Source organism: Asterias rubens, chromosome 4 (genome assembly GCF_902459465.1).
Source record: "Asterias rubens chromosome 4, eAstRub1.3, whole genome shotgun sequence".
NCBI classification, from domain to species: domain Eukaryota; kingdom Metazoa; phylum Echinodermata; class Asteroidea; order Forcipulatida; family Asteriidae; genus Asterias; species Asterias rubens.
The window spans coordinates 4,115,008-4,141,555 of NC_047065.1; the positions used below are offsets into that span (position 1 = coordinate 4,115,008).

A 26,548-nucleotide genomic window follows, 5' to 3' on the forward strand; every position below is an offset into this window, starting at 1 on the left:
ATCCATGTCATCAGCAGCCCCACTTTCGTTTTCATAAACAGAAATTCCCTCACATCTATACAGTAAACACACACCTCAGATCTGTATTAATCAAGTCTTATTAATTATCATTTGTGAAAATCCTCTGAATATCGCGGCACTATGTTAAACTTTTCACTTTTTGTGTTACCAATAATGTGTTTACTGCTTGTTTGTTTGTTTGTTTGTTTGTTTGTTTGTTTAGTTAGATGATTGATCTTCATTCAGTCTAAGACTTAAGTCCTTATTTCTTAACTTTTTTATTGATTTAAGTAACCAGCAGTACCAGTCAGCTTCTCTTTTCACTAGTCCATCAACTTTGTCACTAGTCCGTATTTTTCTGCTCAGCACGAAATGTTAAGCACTATTCTGTGCTTAATTAAGCAGGTTTATTAATTATATGAAATTGGTCCCTGATTGGTGACCTTGTTTTGTTCTTGACCGAGAAACATGCTTAGTACTGTGGTAATATGGTACTCCATCCTACAACGAAATAACCCACAGAACCCACAGGAATGGACCCTTTCATGAAACAATCACATCCATGCATGTGTATAGACCCTGTTGGTTGGCAAACGCCATAGAGTTGTGCACTAAGCAGTCACACAAAATCGCAGTTGCGTCATGCACCCATTACCTGTGTACAAAACAGCGTGATGTTCCCCCATTTTTGTTATCCAAAATATTAGTGCGCACCACGCGCTTTGTGCAATTTAATATTTCATGAAAAGGGCCCATTGCCATGGTGCTCTGTGCTTTTGCTTTGGTGCCCTTTGCAAGAATCCTGTACCTTTTTTCCCTCATAGAGTGCCCTGTACCAGAAGTAATTTGCCGTGCCCCTCCAGGAGCAAGTTCAAGGCCTGAAAATCCACCCTAAAGTGGTGGGGCCTACAGTTGGTATTAGTTTTGAAAAAGTCACTGTCTTGGCCTCTTAATTATTATTCTTTAATTGTTAGATTTGATTAGATTTATTTAGTCATCATAATAAACATGGAAAATGTTTTCACAATCAATAAAAACACTCATTAAAAAAACCCCACAAAAATACAGAAAGAAAAAAAAAACAATAATAAAAAAAATTCAAGAGTAGGTAATTATACACACAATTGTTTCAGGAGATTATTGTTATTTTTAAAAGATAAGAAAAAGAAGAAAAAAAATCTGGACAAAGAAATATTCCTTTTTTTCTCCAACCTTCCAATTTCCTTGTTATACTCCAGAACTGAATCCTCACAATATTAGAGAGAAGTTGACTTACAAAAGCCACACAATTTTGTTGTACATAATAACAAGACATTAGCTGTTTGTCCTTCGGATGGACACAGAGAGCTGTTCTGATTAATGTATCTAGATTGCCAAAGCATGTCGACCCAAGAGAGCAAACAAATTGCATCAAGCAGAATTGTCTGTGAAATAAACATTCATCTCAATTTAGACATGGCGGTTCCATGGGTGAAATACACCTTGTACCTTGTTTTGGATTCTGATTCGTAACACACCATTCATTACATAGGTCAATAGGCTTTTTGAGTGATGAACAATGTTAAAACGTTTGGTGAAATTTTTAACATTAGTAGAGCTCATTGGATCATTTCATGACAATTACAAGTTAAAGAAGAATATTTGACGATCAAACCCCATTGTAATAGACCGATCCATTAAGCTCCGCCCTATTGCGTATTGACCAATCACAACGCAACGAAGGTCCGACACTAAGGTCCGACATGCGTGCGCGTATGCTTGGCGCGCGCGGCAGAGTTGTGCAGAAAGGCATTGGAGAGCCCCACGTATTCTTGCTCTCACGTGCGTCGCGGGCAGAGCCTACTGGATCGGTTTATTGCTGTAGGTGCTGTTAAGTACTACACATTGTTTTCAAGTATATGTACCCAAATCAATAGAATTCCTGATTACATCATTCATTCATGCCTAACTGTACACTGTATGTACACAGTGCATATAATGACAACAATAAGCATCAATTTAAATTTGGTTTACCAGGATGCTGGGGAACTGCATATTATTGTTATTGTATCTCCACGGATGTTGTAACTTGTAGTACCTTTGTACTGTTTGAGCCTGCCCTTCCATTGCCCCCTATTCCCCGCCCCTACCATTTGCTTAGCATTTCCTGTATAAATACATGCTGTACATGTAGTTGGGTACATGGGCATTACCAGCAAAGCAACCTGTATGTTTTTTTTTTGCAGCGCTGGCTGTACTTGTTCATCAGTTCATTGCACTAATGATAAGTGAATTATTTTCATAATGGAAATCATCTGACAGCCCAGTACCGAGTACTAGAAATCTGGGCCCAATTTCATGATTGCTTTTAAAAGCACAACAAGTAGGCCTAGGTAATCCTTTCCAAAATATGCTTTCTAGAAAAAGGTAACCAGCCAAACCACCTTTCAGCATCATGTATCTCTATCATCTATGACTGGTATCCTGCTAATGTTTGCTAAGCAGAAAATCTGCTAAGCACTTATTGAGGCTATGCTTTTTAATCAGCTCTATGAAATATGGCCCCGTTTTGAGAAGACAGTAAATTGTGTTTTTGTATCACAACTGTGTACACTGTGTAGTGTATCATGTCTATTTATGGCTGAGGTCAGGGTTGTGGAAGGTCAGTCTACTCCTGCTATTATACTGATCCAAATTAATTCTTTTCATGGGAGATTTCTATGACAGTTGTCAAAGCAAACACATCCACTTTCCAGTAATATTGGACGTAATCAGTCATAGGTGATGAAGAATCACTGGCTCATTGAGCAACTGTTTTAAAAAGGGCTTGATGCAAAATTTAGTGTTGTTCTTTGTACATAGTACTGTGTAGTACATGTAGCACTGTAGTGCATGTTCAGTGATGAAGGTACATTATGTGTCAGATTGAAAACAGCACTTCAACATCAACATTACATATTGTACTGTACTTGGTCTATTGTATGTAGTTTGTTCGTGTTCATGTGTCAGATACAAAACAAGTACCAGGATTTATGATTTTTTTTTCACTAGCCCACATCATGTATGAATGCACACAATTTACAAAGCATCAACAAATAAACAAATAATAAAAAATCATAGAAGTGGAGTTCGCACAGTTGAGTTTTTGAAATTTTGGATGATCTTACCCCCTAATTTCTTCCCATAATACCACTTTTCTTGTTTTTATCAACAACCCTTTTGTTGCATTTGTGGTTTGATGATCGGTTTCTTAGAACTTCTTTTGCATTGAAATGTTTGCGTTCAATGATCGGTTGTGAAGCAGTTGCCAGAGTCACGGAGGCCGTTTCTTTGGAGAAGTACAGTGTTCTGTGTTCAGGAGACATTGTTTATCGTCAAAGACTTTCCTGGAAATGTTATTATGAACAGTGACACTTAGTACTTTGCATACAAACTACTGACTTGTTTACGGACACACCTTTTTTCATACAGAAATGAGAACAAACACAATTCATTGGCCATTACTGGGTCACTCTGTGTACATTTATAATTAGATTATTTATATACATGTACCATCAAGGACAGCATAACAGTGGTCACACCCTTGTTAATATTGTCATGTATAGTTGTCATATGAAAAACTGTCTAGTAATGCAATGTTCATGTACTGTATGTAACATTCAATCACCGGTATTGCTTTTAAAAATAATAAGGTGTGAGAATAAACCTGTTTGTTTTAGTGTGCTGTTTTTTTTTTTGTGGAGTCTGTGCAAGCATCTGTATAACGAAGTGAGCTTAAAGGCACTGGACACTAGCGGTAATTTCTCAAAATAATTGTTAGCATAAAACTTACTTGGTATTGGAGAGCTGCTGATAGTACAAAACGTTGTGAGAAACGGCTCCCTCTGAAGTAACGTAGTTTTCGAGAAAGAAGTAATTTTCCACTAAAATATTTAAATCAAGCATCTGAAAGGACACAACTTTGTGTGACAAGGGTGTTTTTCTTCCATTAATATCTCGCAACTTCGACGACCAATTGAGTTAAAATTTTCACAGGGTTGTTATTTATTTTGTGCATATATGTTGAGATACACCAAGTGAGAAGACTGGTGATAATTGACAATTACCAAAGGTGTCCAGTGTCTTTAAATTAGAACATTCATACATAATAATAGTATACACATAATGAATGTTTATGAGTGCAATGGTGCGAATATGTTCATGAGTTGAAAGATGGAATCTTCTATTCAACGAGGCGGAGCCGAGTTGAATGGAACATTCCAGCTTTCAACAAATGAACATTTTCGCACCATTGCACGAATGAAAAACATTCATTATTTGTTTTATATAACATCCAAGTAGATCTTTGTCATTTTGATTGAAAGATACAACTTTCAAAACAAACAAAGCGTAGGCCTACAATTTTTAATTGTAGAAGCCGAATGCTAGTAATGTTACTAATATGCCTTGCAGTAACACTGCTGCGTTACCAAAGACACGCGCACGCAGTGATGTTTTTACTCAGCTTTTTCGTTCCATCCGAAAAGTACCATTAGGTACTTTTCGGATGGAACGAAAAAGCACGGTGAGTGACTCAGCGTGTATTGGTACTTTTATTTGCTATCACGTGACGGACAATCCTCCAATCAAATGGCAAGGATCTGCTTGGGTGTTATATAATATGTATTATTCCATGTAAGTTTAATTTCTGCTGATCAAATGGTCCAGTATATAAATGTCTCTACAGAACAGCACCAGGTTACAGGGCTGTATGCTTCGTTTTTGAAAGGGCAAGGGCACCAAGGCATTTTCTTCTTGGTAACGGGCACCCTATGATGAAATTGCAAATTTGTACTGGAGCATACCAAGGGCACTAAGGCAATGACCAGGGGAAACGAAGGCAATCGTCTTCGACACGAAGGCAATCGCCTTCGTTGCCTTCTTGAAGTATCAGGCCTGAGGTTATTTATCATCTTGCCTGTCTCTCCATCAACCTGGACGCTGAAGCCTTCGCTCAGCATCTGACACACTACTCGCCTCACGAAACCAGAATCCTACCGTTCTCATTTTGCTCCCTGGAATGCACGCACCATCTCCATCAGAGAATCTGACTCTTTATGCAAACACCATTTGTTACCCAGTTTAATGTGCTGCGTTATTGATGAAGTTGAGCCTTTAATGCCTTATAAATAATGTATGGAACAGCCATCTTAAAGCAAAATACAGGTATTGTTATGCAATGTAACCTTGATACCCCCCCCCCCCCCCCCAGAATGAAATGTTTGCCTTGATAAAAACAGGATTACCAACCAGATTTTCACATGATTTTCAGGATAAGCAAACAACACGCTATATGCAACACATGGAAATTGGTTGGTAATCCTGTTTTTATCGAGGAAGAAATTTCATGCTAAGCAAATTTTTGTGCTTAGCAGCTCTATGAAATTGGGCCCTGGTCTTGCAAACCTGATACTTCACTGCCTGATACTACATGTACATGTACACTGTTGTAAGGACAAGGCAGTTTTCTGTACAAAAAAATGCACCTCTTTGAACCTTGAAGAAAATTTAAAGTTCTTCTGAACATTTCAAAGGATACAGGTTTATATTATGTTAAGTACAAAGGCAATGACCAGGGGCATGAAGGTAATTGCTTTTATTGCCTTTGTGAAATATTGGGACTGGCAAGAAGTTAGAACCCTGTTATTTACATGTTTCCACCTCATTTTGTTAGTTACAGGTACGACCATAGATTGTTCAGAGCAGCTGACCGAAATGTCGTGTTTAAAACCTACGGTTCTTTTCAGAACCACCCCAAATTAATTAGAGAATATCATTACATGGTGTTACCGCAAACCATACTATACCGTGTTTCCACCATGCAAAGTTTTACTACTGAGAGCAAAACTATAAAGGTTTACAATAAAAGTCACATGTGAAGGTTTCAGCTGAGAACAGTGCTGGGAAAACGGCAAAAAACCATCACAGTTTTTCACAAGAACATCAAATCAAGTCTTGTTTAGTGAGGTGACAGTGAGTGCTACCCGTATTTTTGGCCACAGCGCGCTCGCTCGCAAACTGTCACCCAACCCACTGTTACCCACAGAAATCTGAGAATGATTCAAGCATGAGGGGTGGTGAAAAATTATAACAAAATAAATTTAAAATAACAAACCACAACCTCCTTCTCCCCTTTTCAATAAAGCCTGAGTGCAGAAACATGTTGTTTTTGTTACATTGCCTTATGAACCTGGTTGGTAGCTCCAAATGCTTCATCCACCAATAATAGCAACCAATGTACATTACATGCATTATGTAGTTTTGTCATAGAGCTATAGCTCTATGAGTTTTGTACAGTTGTTGCAAAGGTTTTTTAGAGTACAAAAAGTAGATACAATGTATTACAATGTAATACATTACATTGTATCCACTTTTGTGGAACTACTGCAGGTGTGGAATTTCATCTTTGAAAGGGCAAGGACATTTTCATTTTGCAAAGGGCACTTCAATTGGAAAATCTGAAAGTCAATGGGGAACTTTTGAATGGGGCACCAAGGCCAAGACCAGGGGCAACAGAGGCCATGGCCTCTGTGACCTGTGTATAACCCCCGGCCTGGTACTGGCAACCATATTAAGGTTATTATCAAAAACAGTACCATCTGTATCCTTCTCATTTTCAAGTTCTCTAAGGGCCAACAATAATATTTATATTTTCTACTGACAATTACTCTATGAAATGGGTTCTTGCTGTCTTGTCTGAACCCAGTAAAATCTACTAAAGGTCAGGGTTGATTGCAGAACAATGAAATCCCAAATGCATCAAGTGAGCTTTCTAAGCAAAACAAGTTTAGTGTTCGTAAATAAAATTACTACTTTGTAAATGTGATACGGGTCAATTGGTAAAGTTGGTGTACAAAGTGTGACACTAGGGGGGTCACTTTTCAAAATCAATATATTATTTACCATTTCATAGTCTGATTTTTTTCCAGAATCATCAGTGATTCATTGTTCACTGAGTGATTGATGCTGATGAAAATAATGAGCTAAAATGACTTCTTTGTTCAAATTACTTGTGTATTTATTTTGTAAACAGTTCATCAGATTCTAATTTGACTCATTTTGTATTAACCGTATGAGGGAGATTTAAAGGCAGTGGACACTATTTGGTAATTACTCAAAATAATTATTAGCATAAAACCTCACTTGGTAACAAGTAATGGGGAGAGGTTGATAGTATAAAACATTGTGAGAAACGGCTCCCTCTGAAGTGGCGTAGTTTTTGAGAAAGAAGTAATTTTCCACCAATTTGATTTAAAGACCTCAGATTTAGAATTTGAGGTCAAGAAATCAAGCATCTGAAAGCACACAATATCATGTAACCAGGGTGTTTTTACTTTCGACTTCGACGACTAATTGAGCTCAAGTTTTCAAAGGTTTGATATTTTATGCATGTTGAGATACACCAAGTGAGAAGACTGGTCTTTGACAATTACCAAAAGTGTCCACTGTCTTTAATAATAGCATAAAGCAGTGTCCATGTAGATTGTTATATTATTTTCTAAAATGAGATATCGCCTAACATCACAAGGCCGGACAGCCACTTCAAGGTGAGGGCTACACTATTGCTCCACGGCTACACATACTGACTTTGGCTGTTGACCAAAATCAACTGCCACAAAGGACATGTTACCACCTACTCCCAGGGCTGAAACAGGGTTACCCCCTTACAATCTGTAAGGATGTAGGCATGGGTGTCATCCATTAGGAGCCTGGCTGGTAGACCAGAATGCACTTACCTTCCCAACTTTTTATGAGCCATTATGTTTAAGTGCCTTGCTCAAAGGCAAGAGTGTCATGACCGAGATTTCAACCCTAGACCGATTGGGGGCACTAGACTGCTTGACCACAACACGCCACATGTTTAAAATCTTGAAATCATTTCCAACTGTCCGTCTTTAACAAAAACTTGAATCACAGCATCCCCTTCATTAATTGATCTTTAGAATCGTGTCTTATTTTCTTTTTCTTTGTTTCAAATTCTATCTTTTTGTTTCCAGGCGTAGGTAAAACCCACAAAGATGCGGCGTCCGTGACGACAGCACACTCAATACCAGCATCCACTGGGATATATTACTTTGAAGTGACTATCATCAGTAAAGGCCGCGATGGGTAAGAACATCAACAATCCTTTAAGGCCAAATAAAAACATAATAATAACTTCCTCGCCCGCTTCCTTTTATTTATTTTTCTGAAAACAAAAACTATTTTATCGATCTCAGGCAAAAAAAAAATCATTTAAAAAAGTAGCCCACCCAGTTGTATTAAAAAATGTGTCTGGCGGCCATTTAAAAAAAAAACTAAAAAAAAAATCCTTCCTTTAAAAAAAAAGTGAGTACGGTAAACATGTTTTCATTTTATTTGGTCTTATAAGTCGAGCCCTCATGGGTAAAATATTGAGATGGGAGCTGAGACAATGGTCATTATTGATTGATGGACCCAAGTTGAACTCAAAGGGGGGGACAGCAATGACAACACAAACGACTGATGATGGCCAAACGTCTGTGATGTTTTTTCCTAGGGCCAGTAAATTCTGGTGGTGTTTTTTTTTCAACTGACTATTAAATTTTAAAGTCTGTACATCTGACCTCACTTTGTGATAAAAACTGAACACGAGATTCAAATGTTGACTCTGAGTCTGGTTAGAATTATATCAATTGTTTGTGAATATCAACTGCACATCAGACAACATTTTCTCACTGAGGTCATTTCATAGTGCTTATTCAGATAAAAACAGTTTACATAATTGTACATATGTAATTTAGGATTTGGGTATGTTTTGTACAAAACACAAAACACAATGTTCACAAATTTACATTAAACTTTCACCATGTGAAGATTATGATAGTAGAAAGCTTTCCTTAAAATATTACTTGCTGAGGTGCTGTAGTTTTTGAGAAATTAGTAAAATAATGTCACAAAATGTACATGCTAAAATAATTTTCGTCTCCCGAGACGAAAATTATGTTTGTGATTTGTTTTACTCATTTCTCAAAAATACAGCACCTCAGCAGGAAGTTTTCTACCATCATGATTTTCAAACTGTTAGTTAATGGAAAACTGTGGATATTGTGTTTTGTGTCCTGCAAAAGATACCCAGACCATATACATTGTACCAGACAACAATACACAAATGAGACAGTTCATAGTGCTAAATTCAGATAAAAACAGTTTACATACATGTTTTAAAAACTACATCGTGTTTGTAGTTCTTTCTTGCTAGACTCTGGTCTTATTAAATCAGATTCTGGTCCTGTAGTTTTGTTGAATTATCCCCTTAACTCGTTCCTGATGCATCAATTAATTTCTTATCATTAGTCAATAGCCATGGATTTACATATATAAATAGATTTGTGTAGTCCACATCAAATAGGCGTATGTACACAAGGTCAGTGTGAGTGCTCTGTGAAATTGTCATTAAAGGCACTGGACACTATGGTAATTTTTGTCAAAGACCACTATTTTCACTTGGGGTAACCCACACATTTGCATACAATAACAAATCTATGAAAATTTGGGCTTAATTGGTTAATGGAAGCTGCAAGAAAACAATGCAAGTAAAAACACCTTTGTTGCACAATTTTGTGTGCTTTCAGATGCCTGAGAAAGACTTCAGGCCTGAAATCGATCTCAGATTCAAATAATTTATTTTAGTGGAAAATTACCTCCTCAAAAACTATGAATAAATGTTACATGTACAATCAGAGGGAGTCCTTTCTCACAATATTTTACATTGTATCATGTACTCTCAATGTAGCTCTCTGTTGCTTGTTACCAAGTAAGTTTTTCTGCAAATATATATTTTGATTAATAACCATAAATGTCTTGTGCCTGTAACACTGTTTGGTTTTAAGAATTCATGAAAATAATCCAACTTGTAAATGTTGACAGAGTGTTGGACCAGACCAAAGGTTTATAGCATAATATCGGACCAGCCTGTACTGGAAGTATCCACACTACAGCATGTATACGTACAGTACATGTACGTGTATACTCGATTACGCACAAAATTAGTGGTGCTGTATCTGTGTACATTTATTGATCAAGTATAAGTTCGACTTGCACTGACCCTGAACTGTGAACATCACGTTCATTATGTATATAGGATGTCCTACATAATGTACAACATTGTACGTAGGCCTACATACGTACAATAATAATGTGTGTGATAAATGTACACCTGTTCATGTGCACTTGTTAAGCACATTTTACACACATAGTACACACATACTATGGCTCTTTTCGAAACCCTGGCTTTGAATTCGGCTTTTGGCTCCATCCCAGGGCTGTATGCTTTGTTTTTGAAAGGGCAAGGGCACCAAGGCATTTTCTCTTTGGCAAAGGGCACCCTATGAGGAAATTGTGAATTTCTACTCGAGCATTTCAAGGGCACCAAGGTAATGGCAAGGGGCAACGGAGGCAATCGCGTCCATTGCATCCGTGAAATATCAGGCCTGCCATCCTCTTGTCTGGGCCGCCCTGAGTGCACACGCAATTGTCAAAACAGCCCGAGTCGAATCTGGAGCTGAAGCCGTGGATCCGAAAGTACAGGCCCTATACACTGTACGTGGGACGTGTATACATTACTTCACTTGACATTGTACATAATATGCAATGTAAAACACTGAACATTGGTTTGACTGCATGACTTGCATTTACAAAGTTGTGGGTTCAAATCCTACCAAGTTAACCTCTGATTTCACACTGACTTGTGTTGTCCAGACATTTTGACAAATTGAAATAGTAAACAGTGATACTCGATGTATTCGTAGTGTCGTCTTTTCTAATATGTATGATCCAAAGCTTTAGCAATCCCATGTCCATCAAGCGCACATAGGGAGCTGCTGTTACTGCATAGAGGTATTTTCCTTTCCGCACGCGCATTCACAGCGATGGTATCCAAACATGTTTTGGTGCAGGTGAGGCAATGTTTGGACATAATACATACACAATGACGAGGGTACACTATCTTTTCAAAGACAATCAGCTATGGCGGTTAGCTTGCCGTTCTCAATTTAAAACTTTCGTTGTGAAAGTTACTTCCAAAAATTTACATGAAATGTTCAGAAGTAAATCATAAATCGTGTCTAGCTGCATCAGACATTAGACTGAACTGCACGATTGTTGATAAAATGGTAAAAAACAGTGATGTACATTTTTGTACAAAAATAATGCAATTTTTTTTAGCGTACAAAACTGTATGGAAGTATATTGAGCTCTCAGATTCACATTTCAATAAAGTGAGCTTTGAAGTCTGTATATATTGCATCCTGTTACCCAACAATACTGTATGTAAGTAAACCTGTTTTTAGTTTTAAATGGAAAGTTTCAGATTAATTTCTTGAAATTGAGACAACATTCATCTATAGGTAAGGCCTATTGTGCACGGTCTGTGTGTACACTTGCTCTTGTTTGACTAAAATCGTACATTGTCGTCCATTGGAATTGTCCATTGAGCTGTAAACCTTGCTAAAATCCATTTGAACTGGCTGTACACCTAGCTAAAAAAAACAACTATGGATGATACAATGTACAGTCAGTGTGGTTTAGTGATAGTATTACAGTATGCTCAGAATGTGGACCAGCGTGAGTGGCACCCAAAAATAGACTAGAGCTGAGCCCAGTGAGTCATAATCTAGAACCTTATATCCTTTGTCTCAGTGCAGTCACATCACTAAAAATACAATCTGTGGACTAGGGGGAGGTCCTGTTGTGTGTACCAGAACAGCTGTAAGTTCATACATATCACACACCCAATGGCCTCCATTACACAGTTTGTTTAGCCTTTGAAAAAGACACTGCTACATCTGGTCGAAACATCAGGTCCCAATTTCATAACGATTTGACAAATTATTTTGCTTTACTGAAGCAGACAAATTAACTTAAGATGTAAGCGTATTTCACGTGTTAGCAGATAAATTAGGCGGCACCATATTGTGTGCTCAACATGGATTTGCATTGTATGTTTTTGTGCAGTAAGCACCGAAAGGTTAGCACCACTTTTCGTGTGATTAAGGTTAGCAGCGCCAAGAAATGGAAATCGGCCGGTAGGCAGCTCTATGATATTGGGGCCAGGCCACTAACTAATTTTGTAAAACAATTTTTGTAAATGTTCACATTTTAAAAAACACGTGTACTTTTTTTTCCTGATGTCATTTTCAACTCAATTGTCCAAGTTTATTTGGTTGAATTAAGACCACACACATTTGTACAATGTACATGGACATTCCTGGTATTTGTTTTGAAAACCAGTACTTGTAAACGCTGATATGATTTACTGGCTTTTAAAACCCTTGTGGTTAAAAAATAGCATAGCGTGCAATGATTGAAATCAAAGTGCAAGTCTGTCGGTTAATTAACTAATGGTTGACTAGCGGATCAGTGCAATTAACCAATGCTGCTCATTTGCACGTCGATGGCCCAAGACAAAATATTTGGTTCCCACAGCTCTTTTGACATGGTCTCAGATGAGAGAGGGATTGGGCACCAGTGAAGAGACCGTGCCCCGAAGGAAGGTTACTGAATCAACTGACCATCATTGAATATCAAGCACACAGCAGCATGCCTGGAATTATAACGAGGCAATGGAGGCCATGACCTGCGTTGCCCTGGTCTTGGCCTTGGAGTCCCTTCAAAAGTGCCCCGTCCCTTCAAAAGTGCCCCGTTGACTGAATGATTTTCCAATTAACATACATGTACGTTGAAGTAAGCTTTCCGATTGCATAATAAAGTTGGTCTTGTCATTGTCTTAGATGAAATTCCATGACGAAAACACCTTGACTTGAGGTGTACGATAAAGTCAGATGGTTTGTAGTCAAATTAGCTAAACTTTTGCCGCTAATTTTACATACTACCCATTAAAAAAAAAAATTGTCCAACGCTATACATGTTGGCCTACACATTGGGTACAAATATGTACAGAATGGTAACCTTGATTACCCGGAAGTAAATCTAATGTACACTGGCAGCTCTTGATAATTTTCTCTAACATGATGATTTAAAAAATCACATATTTTCCCAGATAATGAAGTCAGTTGTTTGGAATCTGTACATCTTTGGTACACTTGGTAGTAGGTAGGCTGTCATTATCTTCTTAAATATTATAACCATATTTTCATTCTCATACATGTCCAAGAATCACAATTTGACCTCAGTATTATTAATGACCGTATTTCCCATTAATATCTTTTTGTGTCATTCTTGTACTCATGTACAATGAACTTCCCTTTTTATGGGCTTTGTTGTTGAAAGCTTTCTCTGCATGCACCCTACGTTGCAAACCCAATTGTCCTCGTTTTGGGGGATGTTTTACATGCATAGCCCATTTCATGCCTTATGTTTACACACACAAATGCTTCCTTGGTGCAGAGTTGATATTGAAAGTGTGTGCTACCTCATTTCTGAAATTTTGTTTGGGGGATTTCCAAACTAATATTGTGTCAAAATGCGGTACATTGTGAACTGTGTGTACATTATTTCCTCATGAATGTAATGCAGTTTTGTTCATCAGATGGCCCGCTGCTGTGTAGTGTACAAAATGTACATTCACAAGTTGTTTGTACAATGTACTTTGCGTTTAAGTTTTTGTATAATATTCTAATTGACAGCTGTCCGTCAACGTTCTTTTGAGCTGCCATGTGGTACAATTAACCATGATTAATAGTGTACAAATATTGAGTGGCTCAGAGTGGAATGGGAGGAATATTATCGCAAAGTAAAATTTGGACTGTTCCATTTCACGAGGCGCCTGTGTGACCGGGCCTTAAGTTTGTCTGGTAACCATATTCTGGTAGGCACAATTTTGTTTTGCTTAGCTGCTGTTCATGCTTCAGAGCAGCTTTGTGAAACTATATTGTAGACCTACATCAGTACATGTTTATGTACATGTGTACCATGTAACACAATAAAGTGCTGGTGGCTATGGACACTGTCTTGATTCTGGCTATTTACAAACAGTACATTTAAAATTGTCTTAATAATAATAACCCGTTTTTATATAGCGCTTTTCATACCCGGAGGGCGTCCCAAAGCGCTTCACATTATTACCCCTGGTCACTGGGCCTTAATTCACTCCTTAAACCATCTCAGCTCCCTGGTGGGGAGTCTACTAAAGAGGGAGAGATTATGTCAGACCTTCATGGAGGCAACGGAGGCAATTGCCCCCCCCCCCGGTCATTGCCTCGATGCCCTTGAAATGATCCAGTTGAATTTTACAATTTCTTCATAAGTTGCCCTTTACCAAGGAGAAAATGCCTTGGTGCCCTTGCCCTTTCAAAAACGAAGCATACAGGCCTGTACTGCACTGGTCATCCTTAGTGAAGCGACAAAATTTACACATGAGTTACTATTATGTACACAAGTACCAAGTAACCACATGTAAAGTATTGATTCAGCAGTGGGATGGCTGCATGTTGAATAAGACCAATAGTGACATGTAGGTTTCTTCATATTAATGTGCATTGTGCCACTGACTACTGCAGGGGTCAAAATTAACGTCAATTGCTGAGGTAGCCGGCGGGTCCAGTTGAAAAAAAAAAAAAACGGCCCGCCAGGAGTTGCGAAGGGCCAAAACAGTGATCTAGTATGCCCATGGCTATTGAAAATACATAAATTGACTGCTAAATAAAACGATTGACTGGATTTTGGGCAACTGTCCGGAAGGCTTTTTACCTTTTGAGCTAAACACTCTGCAAGGTTCAAAGCATCATGACATTAACTAATTTCGGCATTTCGCATTTATACCGTACATGTAGGTCCTATGGTTGTTGGTTGATGTAGTTTGCAACAGCTGATTCTCTTTTCTCTTTTCTGATTCGAGTCGCAGAATTTGCATCTCTGCATATTTTGACATTTTGAGAAAGACATTTTCACGGTTCCGGGGGCCGACGGGCATTTCTATGATGAATCACAACATGGATGTTTTTTTACTCATCTTCTGTGTTCAGAAACCAATGCCAAATATTTAGGGCCTACATTACTACACACTTAATATGTGCATGCATACACGCATTTAACATTGTGTTTATAGCTATTATTAGGGTAAACACCTGTCCAAATTATTCCACATTTAATTGATTGGTATTCAGATTGATTGCTATATGTTTACAGTATTAAACCCATTGGACACTTTCTGAACAGAACAAAAATTTAAAGTTCACAGATTTACAAATAACTTACAGGGTTTACAGAAGGTAATGGTGAAAGACCTAAAATTTCACAGGTTTGTTATTTTAAGTTGTGATACACGAAGTGTGGGCCTTTGGACAATACTGTTTACCGATGTTGTGTGATTGCTTTAAAGAACAAACATTTCATCATGTACAGTTACACAGTTTTCATGCTCATTGTAAGACCAGACATGTACATGTACATGCATGGAGAGTAGATGTGTAGCTTGTGTTTTTTATGGTAAAACTGTTTAGTGGTCACAATCAGAATTCCTCCATGGTTAAAGGAACACGTTGCCTTGGATCGGTCGAGTTGTGTAATCGTTTGTTATAAAATCGATATGGTTAGAAAGATGTTGTGGAAGTAGAATACAACGATCCACACAAATATGCCTCGAAATTGCGTGGTTTTCGTTTTACCTCGTCAACAAACACGGTCGGCCATTTATGGGAGTCAAAACTTTGACTCCCATAAATGGCCGACCGTGTTAGTTCGCGACGTAAAATGAAAACCGTGCAATTTTGAGTGATACTTGTGTGGATCATTATATTCTACTTTTAAAACATCTTTCTAACCATATGCATTTCATAACAAACGGTTTCAAACGCTTTTCGTAGACCAACTGGTCCGATCCAAGGCAACGTGTTCCTTTAATTAAACCATAGAGCATGTTTACATGTGCACATAAAGATACATCAATGTACACATTTCATACACATCCTATAGATAGTGCAGGTACATCACATTGTGTAAACACAAAAATAGCACATGCCTAAACACACCTGTGAACATACTAAAAATTCACAGTGCATTATGTTTTTGTACACAGTGTTCATTATTGCATTACAGCATAATGTACAGTACAAAATATGAATGATTGGTGTATTGTAAATGTTAGTGTCGAGTGCCGTAAATGTTCACAATTTGAGCTTTTTTTGAAGTTTTTCTTGCATTTTTTAAAACAACTATTGTTAATGGTATGTAGTTTTCGGCCTGCTAGGCAGCCAGTGTAGTCAATAATTAAACCAGAATATTATAATTTAAATATTAAAAATAATGTACACATTATATTTGTGTATATTTTTTATGTGCAAACACAACCAGGTAAAAAAACAACAAACATGTTCACATGTACGTACAGTGTACAAATCGATGACATTATAAATTGTTTTGTTGTTGTTTGCCGGGAAGGTCATACACGTAATGCTCTCCAATTCACTCAATCAAAGTTCTTCTTTTATCCTAATGTAGCATGGAGGACCTCCATGATCCTAGTAACAGAAAACAGGTCTGTCTTGAAAACAGAATGGTTTTGGCCAAAAACAAAATTTTTTGCATTACTGTTACATTTTTGTTGAGCACTCTAGTTACACACAGCGTACATGTTTTTCCATCTCCATGTAAACATGAACCTTCCTTTGAATATGAATGGCAGGAAACCGATAACACTTGCACGTTTAGTTTTCTTGGTACACAATTTTGCACATTATTTGCTTACAACTACAGACTACACCCTTGCTCCGGCAAAACATTAATTATGTCTTCTCGCCGGACACACAATGATGTTAAAGGAACATGTTGCCTTGGATCGGACGAGTTGGTCTATAAAAAGCGTTTATAACCGTTTGTTATAAAATGCTATGGATATCTTCTAAAAGTATAATACAATGATCCACACAAATTTGCCTCAAAATTGCGTGGTTTTCCTTTTACTTTGCGAACTAACACGGTCGGCCATTTATGGGAGTCAAAAATTTGACTCCCATAAATGGTCGACCGTGTTAGTCGACGAGGTAAAAGGAAAACCGTGCATTTTTGAGTGATGTTTGTGTGGATCATTGTATTCTACTTTCACAACACCTTTCTACCCATGCATTTAATAACAAACGCTTTTCAAAGACCAACTCGACCGATCCAAGGCAACGTGTTCCTATAATTAAAAAACATGTAGTGTAACAAGCACATTACATGTTCTTGTAAATACTCTACCGTATGTCAATGTAATGTACCAGCACAGGATGTACTTGATTTGCAGTTTACCTTACAGCTGCTGTGTTTCCGTGCACTTTACACTGTAAAGTCTCATTCAAATTTCAAAATAATGGTTTGTTTTTATTGATTAAACAGGATAAACAAATGAGCTTGAATACTTTGTGATTGACCCCCCCCAAAAAAAAAAAAAAAAAAATTAAGAGCTTGTAATCGGGCTTAATTACACAGAGCTGCTTTCAAAAGCATAAAAAGTTGCTCAGTACATAAAATTATGCTTACCAGAGTTAAGTTGGCAGTAGAAGTACCATGGCAATTGTACAATCTGTCACTGGTACCCTGCTTATGTTAAGCAGGAAGTTGCTAAGCATAATTCTCTGCTAAGCAGCTATGAAGTTGGGCCCTTTAAAGGTGTAAAAGCAGAACATACTGCTAATCAACAAATCAGTGGTGGGGCACCAGTTGAAACTACATATTGTTTAAAACATTTGTGGAATTTTGGCCAGTAGCCAGTTTCCGTTTTAAAAGCAGCCCAGCACATTTTGTCCAGCAAATTTGCATAGCAAAAAATATAGGCCTACAGTGAACTTATTTTGAGCACACTGAATGCTGAGTAGCAAATGGTGAATTTTGAGTTAGCACTTGATAATTATACATTTTGTGTAGCATTTTGCCTGCTACTCAAGGGAAATAGTTTACTGAAAAACAAGGCTTTTCTGTGCTTAGCAAGTTGTTAAAGGCTTACAGTCCTTATGAAATTGGGCACAGGTGTTAAATTTCTTCATGCATAATTTACTACTGGTACATTTGTTCACATTGTTTACTGTACAGTACATCATGTTGGAAATTGTTATTATTTAACCGGTGTACAGTCTATCATTTCGTGTGTTTATCAACACGTAGAACATGTTTGCATACCCTCATCCAACGGTCATTTTAAATGAACAACACGCCAGTTAACCACGGATCCACAGTATCATGACAACGCACACTATAAAGCCTGACTAATGTACGACTCAATCCTTTGGACATAAAATGTTGACGAACATCGATATTACTTCAGGCCTGCATGGCCTGTTTATAGGTTGCCTAAGAATTGCCTTGTGCACCTCCAAAACTTATCTATAAAAAAATCTATCACAAAAATGTGTAGACCCATTCAGGCCTCCTGTATGCTTGTTTTTTTAACCGGCAAGGGCATTGAAGCATTTTCTCCTTGATGTACATGTATATCGGGCACCCTATCAGGGAATTGTAAATTTCTATCAAAGCATTTCAAGGGCTCCAAGGCCCTTGGGGCATGGAGGCATTCTCCTTCGTTGCCTCTGGGAAGTACCAGGCCTGCCCATTTTTCTTAGAATGATGTCTTCAGATGTTTTGGATGTTGATAACACATTTCTCTTGAACTGTATTGAATCCAATTATTTACACCATTTTATTGGAGCTTAGTAGACTTGTAGTTAAGTTTTTCCCCACTCACTTGAGGACTCTAAATTGGAAAAAATTACCCACATTCAACCCTTCTTCTTAATGATTGTTGGTTGGTCCTTTGTACACGATGCACTTTAAGTTTTTGAGGCGGCTCCAGTATGTAATGCAGCCCAAGAAAGGCAGAATTGTCTAAACCTCTGTCATGTCTTGGGCCTGTTACATGTACTTCACGGAGGGCACAAAGGCGATTGCCTCCCCTTATCATTGCATTGGTAACAATTTCCACAATGGGTGCCCTTTACAAAGGATAAAATGCCTTGGTGCCCTACATACGTAGCCCTTTCAAAAGTTGAAGCACACAGGCCTGATGTCTTTAGTGTTGCATTCATTCTGACACTGCATGAGACTTGGTATTAATAACTTTATAGCCTCATTGCTAACACACACAATGTGTATTGTATACCCACATTGATGTATAATATGCCCAGGTATACATGTAGCTCATAGTAGTGTATCGCAACAATCCATACGTTTTACATTGTGGCTGCTGTGCATGATGGTACATTATCTATCCATGTAAGTCACCCGTGAAAGGCCATTGACCCTTGACATTTTGCGCTAACGGATTCTAGCTGCATGCTCCAACTGAGAATTTAGAGTGGCTGTCTACTCGTCTCCATGAAGTCAATGGGTTTAAAATAACTTGGCTGTCATTATTATTGGAAGCTTGTGTTGTGTTAATTCGGGGTCTACTGCTGTTGATATTTTGTTGAAGAGATTTCTCTGCTGAATATATAGGAAGGACTCTATGTGAGTTTTACCGTGTTTGTTTGAAAGACTCTTGTTCTCTTTACTGCAGTGCAGGCCTGGAATTACGCGGAGGCCACTGCCTGTGGCTTGCGGTGCCCCTAGTCTTGGCCTCATTGCCCCTTCAAAATTGTCCTGTAGACTTTCAGATTTCCCAATGGAAGTGCCCTTTGCCAAATGAAAACGGCCTTGCCCTTTCAAAGATGAAATTCCAGGCCTATACACAATATTGCCAACATTCATTTTTGTAATTTTTGTAATGGTTATATTTTTAGACTCGCCAGCCGAAGTGAATTTCACTGTATATGTATTTATATGTGTGACAATAAACAATTGAATTGAATTGAATTGAAAAATTTTAAATTTTTATTCACTGTCAGTGCACCAACATTATTTACAGTACATACTTTCTTCATCTCTTGAAACCTTCAAAGCCAAACATGTTTAAAAACTCATAATTTGTTTTTATGCTAATTAGTTGGTATTGTTTATTTGTTGATGCTCTTGAATGTACAGCGCTTTGAAACTTTTGGAAAAATGCACTTTATGAATGATATTATTAATATTACATTACACATGTAGTCATGTTCAGGTGGGACATTTATCTGTACATAGGTCCCGTAGGATTGGTAGTGTACATTAAGTAAAAGAACCCAGAACATTGTTTTCATGAAAGAGTAGGGGTTAACCCCTGTGTTTCTGGTTCACAAATTAAGCACCCTTGTTATAAAGGGCCAGTCATCACAATGATGAAGTCCGTCATCTGATAATGAGATCCAACACCTGGGATGATACATCTAAGGTCAGGGTACTTATCAAGCCTTATGCAATCGTTGCCAATGTGACTGATGCGGAAACAGTTGTAGTGCTGTATTACTGTGGGTTTTAAGTTTGTAATTACATACAGTGTTACGGTTAGAGGTATACAGATGATGAAACAACAATAAGGCACAGATTTGTACGACTTGTGGACTTCCTCTGAGTGGCACAAACAAATGCAACATACATTTTGAAGGCTCGGAAATCCTCAAAATACGCTCACTTATTCTATCACAAAGGCATCAAAGGCGATCGCTTCCATGCCCATGGGTATAACATTGCCTTGGTGCCCTTGAAACACTAGCAGTAGAAATTTACAATATCCTCATAGGGTGCCCTTTATCAAGGGGAAAATGCCTTGGTGCCCTAGCTCTTTCAAAAACGAATCGTACAGGCCTGTACTACATGTACGCTGAGCTGCCAACACTTTCCCTGATTCTGCAGAAAGACATTTATTTCCCTGATAATAATTTATAAACCAATTCGTCCGTGTTCTGATGAGCAAATTTGAGAATCTCCCTGATTATGGGAACTGTCTCACTATAATGTTATTTTATCTTCCTGATTGTTAATCAAAATCTCGCTTGATTGCATTTGTGATGCAGATGTTGGCAGCTCCGACTACAGTAATTGTTAGTGGTCACTTTTGAGATCTATCCTGACTGCAAAGCTCAGTCATGGTGCCAAAGTCACTGAACACGTTTGGTAAACGTAAGCTTTTTTGAGCTCAAATTTTCACAGCTTTTTCATTTTATGCATATTTTGAGATACACCAAGTGAGAAGACTGGTCTTTGACAAGTACAAATAGTGTCCAGTGTCAACATTAAAACAAACGGTAACTCAAAGTTATACTGGAGGCTTCTAAGCCCTAATAGAGAGGACATAATGCTGGAGTGGTTTAAAGACACTGGACACTATTAGTAATTTGTCAAAGACCAGTCTTCCCACTTGGTGTATCTAAACATATGCATAAAATAACAAACCTGTGAAAAATTGAGCTCAATTGGTCGACGAAGTTGCGAGATATGAATGAAATAAAAAACACCCTTGTCACACTAAGTTGGGTGCTTTCAGATGCTTGATTTCGAGACCTCAAATTCTAAACTTGAGGTCTCAAAATTGATTTCGAGACCTCAAATTCTAAACTTGAGGTCTCAAAATCAAATTCTTGGAAAATTACTTCTTTCTTGAAAACTACGTCGCTTCAGAGGGAGCCGTTTCTCACAATGTATTATATAATCAACCTCTCTCTCCCCATTACTCGTTACCAAGTAAGGTTTTATGCTAATAGTTATCTTGAGTAATTACCAATAGTGTCCACTGCCTTTAAGGAGACGAGTTTTTCTCCTCTGAGTGTACACTTAACTGTATTATAGCAAGAGGTCCTTGCTCTGTGTTTGTGAGCGAGTCTACACATTCACGTGGAGGACTTTAACTAAAGGGATTTGGGTGTTCCAACAGAGCAAGAATGTTCTAACTTTGCAAAACCAATGGAGATGTCTCCCCCCTTAAAAAAACAAAAACAAAATAATAATAAAAATAAATAAAAAAATAAACAAGTAATCAAATAAATTAATAAACAAATAAATTAATAAACAAATAATAAATTATTATTATTATTATTATTATTATTATTATTATACAATTTGTTGTACTATGCTGAAAATTGGTCATAGATTTTCACTACATGTACGTATATTTCTCCTGACTCGCACAAAAGATTTCATGTTTCGCTCGGCCCCAGCGGCCAGTCTATCCAGGACCGCTGGGATGGGCTAATCGCTTGCACAGATTCTTGTTCAGGAAGTACGTCATGCGTACAGTGCATAGAAATACGGTGCAGTGTGAGTGTGATGCATGATGGGACTGCGCATTATTAAACCAAAGACAGTGCATGATATGTTTGCCCATCCCAGCGCCTTTGGTTAAAGCAAGGCGCTGGGGACGAGCGAAATTTCATGTAAGCATAAATTTTCAGTGGTTTGTTAATTTATGTACATATTATGGGGTGTATTGGTTGATCACACAAAACAGGAACAGTGTTTGCAACTATTTTGTCAGCTCTACCAATCCTGTTGTCCATTTTTACTGCAGGAACTGCTTCCTACTTGTCCACCCACGGCCCTTACATGTAGACCCTGTTTCATTTATTTATTTCCTTCCTTCCTTCCTTGAATTAAATCAGCTTTTGGTTATTTCTGTTGGTCCAAGCCTCGCAAATATTTTATGGGAAATCTAGCCTCTTTGCGAGGGGTTTCCCTTAATTTGTTTATTTTCACTCGCCTGCCGGACGAGTCAACAACAATTTTGAGTGACCCGCTTCACACGCAACAATGCAAACAATTTTGGAAGCAAAAATCAAATAAAATATAAAATATACAAAAATAAAATCACGAGAGTGAAGATTTTGGACGACCCTAAACCCCTAACTCCGGCCCTAAAATTAAATACTCTTTTATTTTCATGGATTCTTGATTTGAGGATTGCTTTTTAGAACTTCTTTTCAATGAAATCTTAATGATTCAATGATTGGTCGACGACACGTTAGGAAAATATTGTGCATTTTTTTTTAAAGGGCCAATAGACTCACCACTGCAGCGATAACGAGAACGATAATGATAACGACGCAAAGAGAACGCAGTCTATTGGTTGAATGAGCGTGTGCGTATTCCGCGTGGAGCAATTCAACCAATACAATGCGTTCTCTGTGCGTCGTGATCGTTATCGTTCTCGTTATCGCTGCAGTGTGACTCGGCCTTTATGCTATAAAATGATTATGTATTAGGTTCAGATAAATCAACATAGTGCTTGCTCAAATATATAAAAAACAGCTTATACGTGAAACTGTGTAGCCCTTTCTAGTCTTGTTGGTCCATTAATAACGTTGAGCTACAAGCCCTGCTGGATACCTCCCAAGTTAGAACCCTGAATTACTTAAAAGTTGTATGTACATGTACGTTGACAAGGGTCTATGGGTTAGCAGTCATAAAAAATGTTTCATTGAAGAGCCTGTCATGAAATTGGCCCTGATAAATGTACAGCAATGTAATTGATGTACACGTATACGTGCATACATGTAATTGCATCAAGGAAAAGAATATTGGTTTGATTTTGATCTTAGACTGGTAGTGCTGGGTAAAAATCAAAATAATATATGCACAATTGTGTTGACACCCTATTTTGTATGTAAAAAATAATTGTAATAAACAAAACGTCTCTTGTTCCGGGTTTAATTTTATTAGTAGTGCATGACTGGTGCAAGACATGGAAGGGTGGGTTCTAACAAAGGATCGTAACACAAATAGGATAATACATTATGTAAATAAATTACTGGACTGTAACACACACCCTTTTTCAAAATGTTAATCCCGTTGTTAGAAAGTGTTTCCTTTTTTACATTTTTTCCCCTGCACTATGATGTGTGCGTACAATATGTGTTTTTGCTGCACAGGAAATGGGTGTTTCCCAGGGAAGTGCAATTTATTTTGATAATGTACAATGTACTTTGGTATTTTTGTTGTTATGTCCTTCAATTAGTTTGTGTTACACTGTTACAGATAAAAAAAAATTGTCCCTGAGCAAACAGAAGAGGAAAAATCCTTCATGTTGAATCCCCTGGTCTGTTGTATTTATGTCACACATTGCCGGTAATATACACGAAGTCTGACCATCTGCTCAGGGTTGCGGTTGTCATTGTGAATGTAATAATGACTAGTTCTTAGTCTTACGTACATACATACATACATACATGTACATACGTACATCTCATTTAGCAATAAGCGTATCAATGGGGATGCGCTTTACATTTATAGTACCCAGTCGTCAAATTCACCAAACTCTTCCTAACTTAGGATTAATCTTAGTACTTAGGACGTGTCCCACCCTTGCACTGTAATATGTAAGCCTTAGGATTAATCCTAGCGTTTTGTGAAATCGGTAGCTGGCAATTGGGCCAATAACATTCCTTTAATCTTTCTCAGCTCCCTGGGGAGTATATAGCCCAGGGCTGCTGTTGTGCTCCAATGGCTTTTTCATACCTTGCTCTATGTTCATACACAATATCAACCCGTACCCTCCCTGGTACCCATGTATGCATGGGTACCCTCCCTGGTACCCATGCATACATGTACCCCTAGGTGAAGAGAAGCAGTTGAAGCATTTTGCTCACGGTCACAAGTGCCATGACAGGGATTCGAACCCACACTCTGATGACTTAACCGCCAGAACTTGAATTCGATGCTCTTGTAGACCTTGTGCACATGACGTCATTTCAGTAGGGCGCCCTCACCTAGAGGTCAAAAGGAGGTTGTTCATTGGCCAATCCTGTGCGCCGCGCATACTAATCTGTGCGTTTCGATTGTTTCATCACCATTTTTCCACTAAGATGGCTGCTGGATGACGTCAATGCATAAGGTCTATTACCACTCGGCCATGACACCCCAATGTACTTGTAATTATGCATGGCTTACATGTATCTACACGACACCCGAAGGACATACGATGCAACACTCAAGTTGTATACTGGTAGGCACTAGTAGGCCAGTATTTAGAGAGTCGGGGCCTGTCAACGCATGAAAGGGAAAGTCCATTGGTTTTGTGTTTTAATAATAATAATAAAAACTAGATATAGTGTTTGTACAAACAAACACTAGGTGTTCGGCTATTGTTGGGTCAGTGTTTGAATAAATGAAACAAGTATTGTTAATAGCTCGTCAAATTACAAAGAAATCAAAACCAAACAGTTTTCTCGATGTGTAATAATTTATAGAAAAAGCATCAAAAAGTGTACATTTCAACCTAAAAGCCTTTAAATACTGCCTTTTCAAAGCATTTTACAGGCTCTTCAGTTTAAAAAGGTCAAAAAGTCAAGAAAAGGTCACCAACACACCCATTTTTGTGGAATACGTGAGGCCCTTTCATATGATGTATAGATTGTCAAAATAGATTTTGTGGTTGAGGAAACGTGAACTGATGAATAATGGCGACTGGAGAAGAGCCTAACTAACCAGAAGGGAAATGTTTGTTGAAAACGCCTTGAAAACAGACTACGTACGTAAAGCCCTTTCATATGATGTATAGATTGTCAAAATAGCTTTTGTGGTTGAGGACATAGGAACTTATGCATAATGACGACTGGAGAAGAGACTAACTAACCGAATAGGAAATGTTTGTTGAAAACATCTGAAAACAGACTACGTACGTAAAGCCCTTTCATATGATGTATAGATTGTCAAAATAGCTTGTGTGGTTGAGGATATGGGAGCTTATGCATAATGACGACTGGAGAAGAGCCTAACTAGGAGGAAAATCTTTGTTGAAAACGCCTTGAAAACAGACTAAAGCGAAGCTATTTATAGGAGAAAAAAAAATTAAATACAAAAATAAATCGTATAAATTTTGGTCGCCAAGTGGTCTCCCATCCAAATACTGACTGGGCTCTATTTTGCTTAACTTTAGTGACAGGTGTTATCAACGCAGTATGGTACGCAGACTAAAACGATCAACACGTGGTGCAGAGCGTGACTATGCTCATCAATGCACCGCATACTTACACGTGGTGACCGCAATGCACCGCATGCTTACACGTGGTGACAAAGTACATGTACATGTAATTGTAAAATCTTTACGCGCAATCAATGGGGGAATTTTGTAGTGCTTTATACGTGAATTTTAGATTTTTCAACATCGATTTTGAACCAGAAGACAAGATCAAAATGGGGTCATGTCTGTGAGGTGTTTACGGAGTTTTTAATGCCCTTTCCGATGATGTATTGATTGTCAAAATCCGTCATGCAGATCAAAAGTTATGATTTTTTGAAATAATACCGCATACTTACACGTGGTGACCGCAATGCACCGCATGCTTACACGTGGTGACAAAGTACATGTACATGTAATTGTAAAATCTTTACGCGCAATCAATGGGGGAATTTTGTAGTCTTTATACATGAATTTTGAAATTTTCAACTTCTCTTTTGAGCCGGAAGACAAAATCAAAATGGGGTCATGTCTGTGAGGTGTTTAAGGAGTTTTTAATGCCCTTTCAGATGATGTATTGATTGTAAAAATCCCTCATGTAGATCAAAAGTTATGATTTTTTGAAATAATAAACTTTGAGTTAGTGTATCTCGTCAACTGATGACGTCATCGTGACGTAACAACTTTTGCATCATCTACTGGTTATTGTCTACCTGTGTGCAAAGTTTCAACTTAATGCAAGCTTCGCATCTATGCTTTTTCTTGCGGACAATCGACAGCGAGAAGAATAAGAAAAACCAAAAAAAAAAAAAAAAAAAAAAAAAAAAAAACCGAACAAAA

At 37.9% G+C, this 26,548-nt stretch overlaps 1 protein-coding gene across 1 annotated transcript in view; it reads left to right on the plus strand.

The window, feature by feature from the left end:
* Window positions 1-26,548, plus strand: part of LOC117289049 (ran-binding protein 9-like) — a 42,191-nt gene that overhangs the window by 547 nt on the left and 15,096 nt on the right. Inside the window, exon 2 of the mRNA XM_033769974.1 lies at window positions 8,016-8,127. Within this exon, the coding sequence (XP_033625865.1) occupies window positions 8,016-8,127 (112 nt within the window). The remainder of the gene's footprint in view (window positions 1-8,015; window positions 8,128-26,548) is intronic.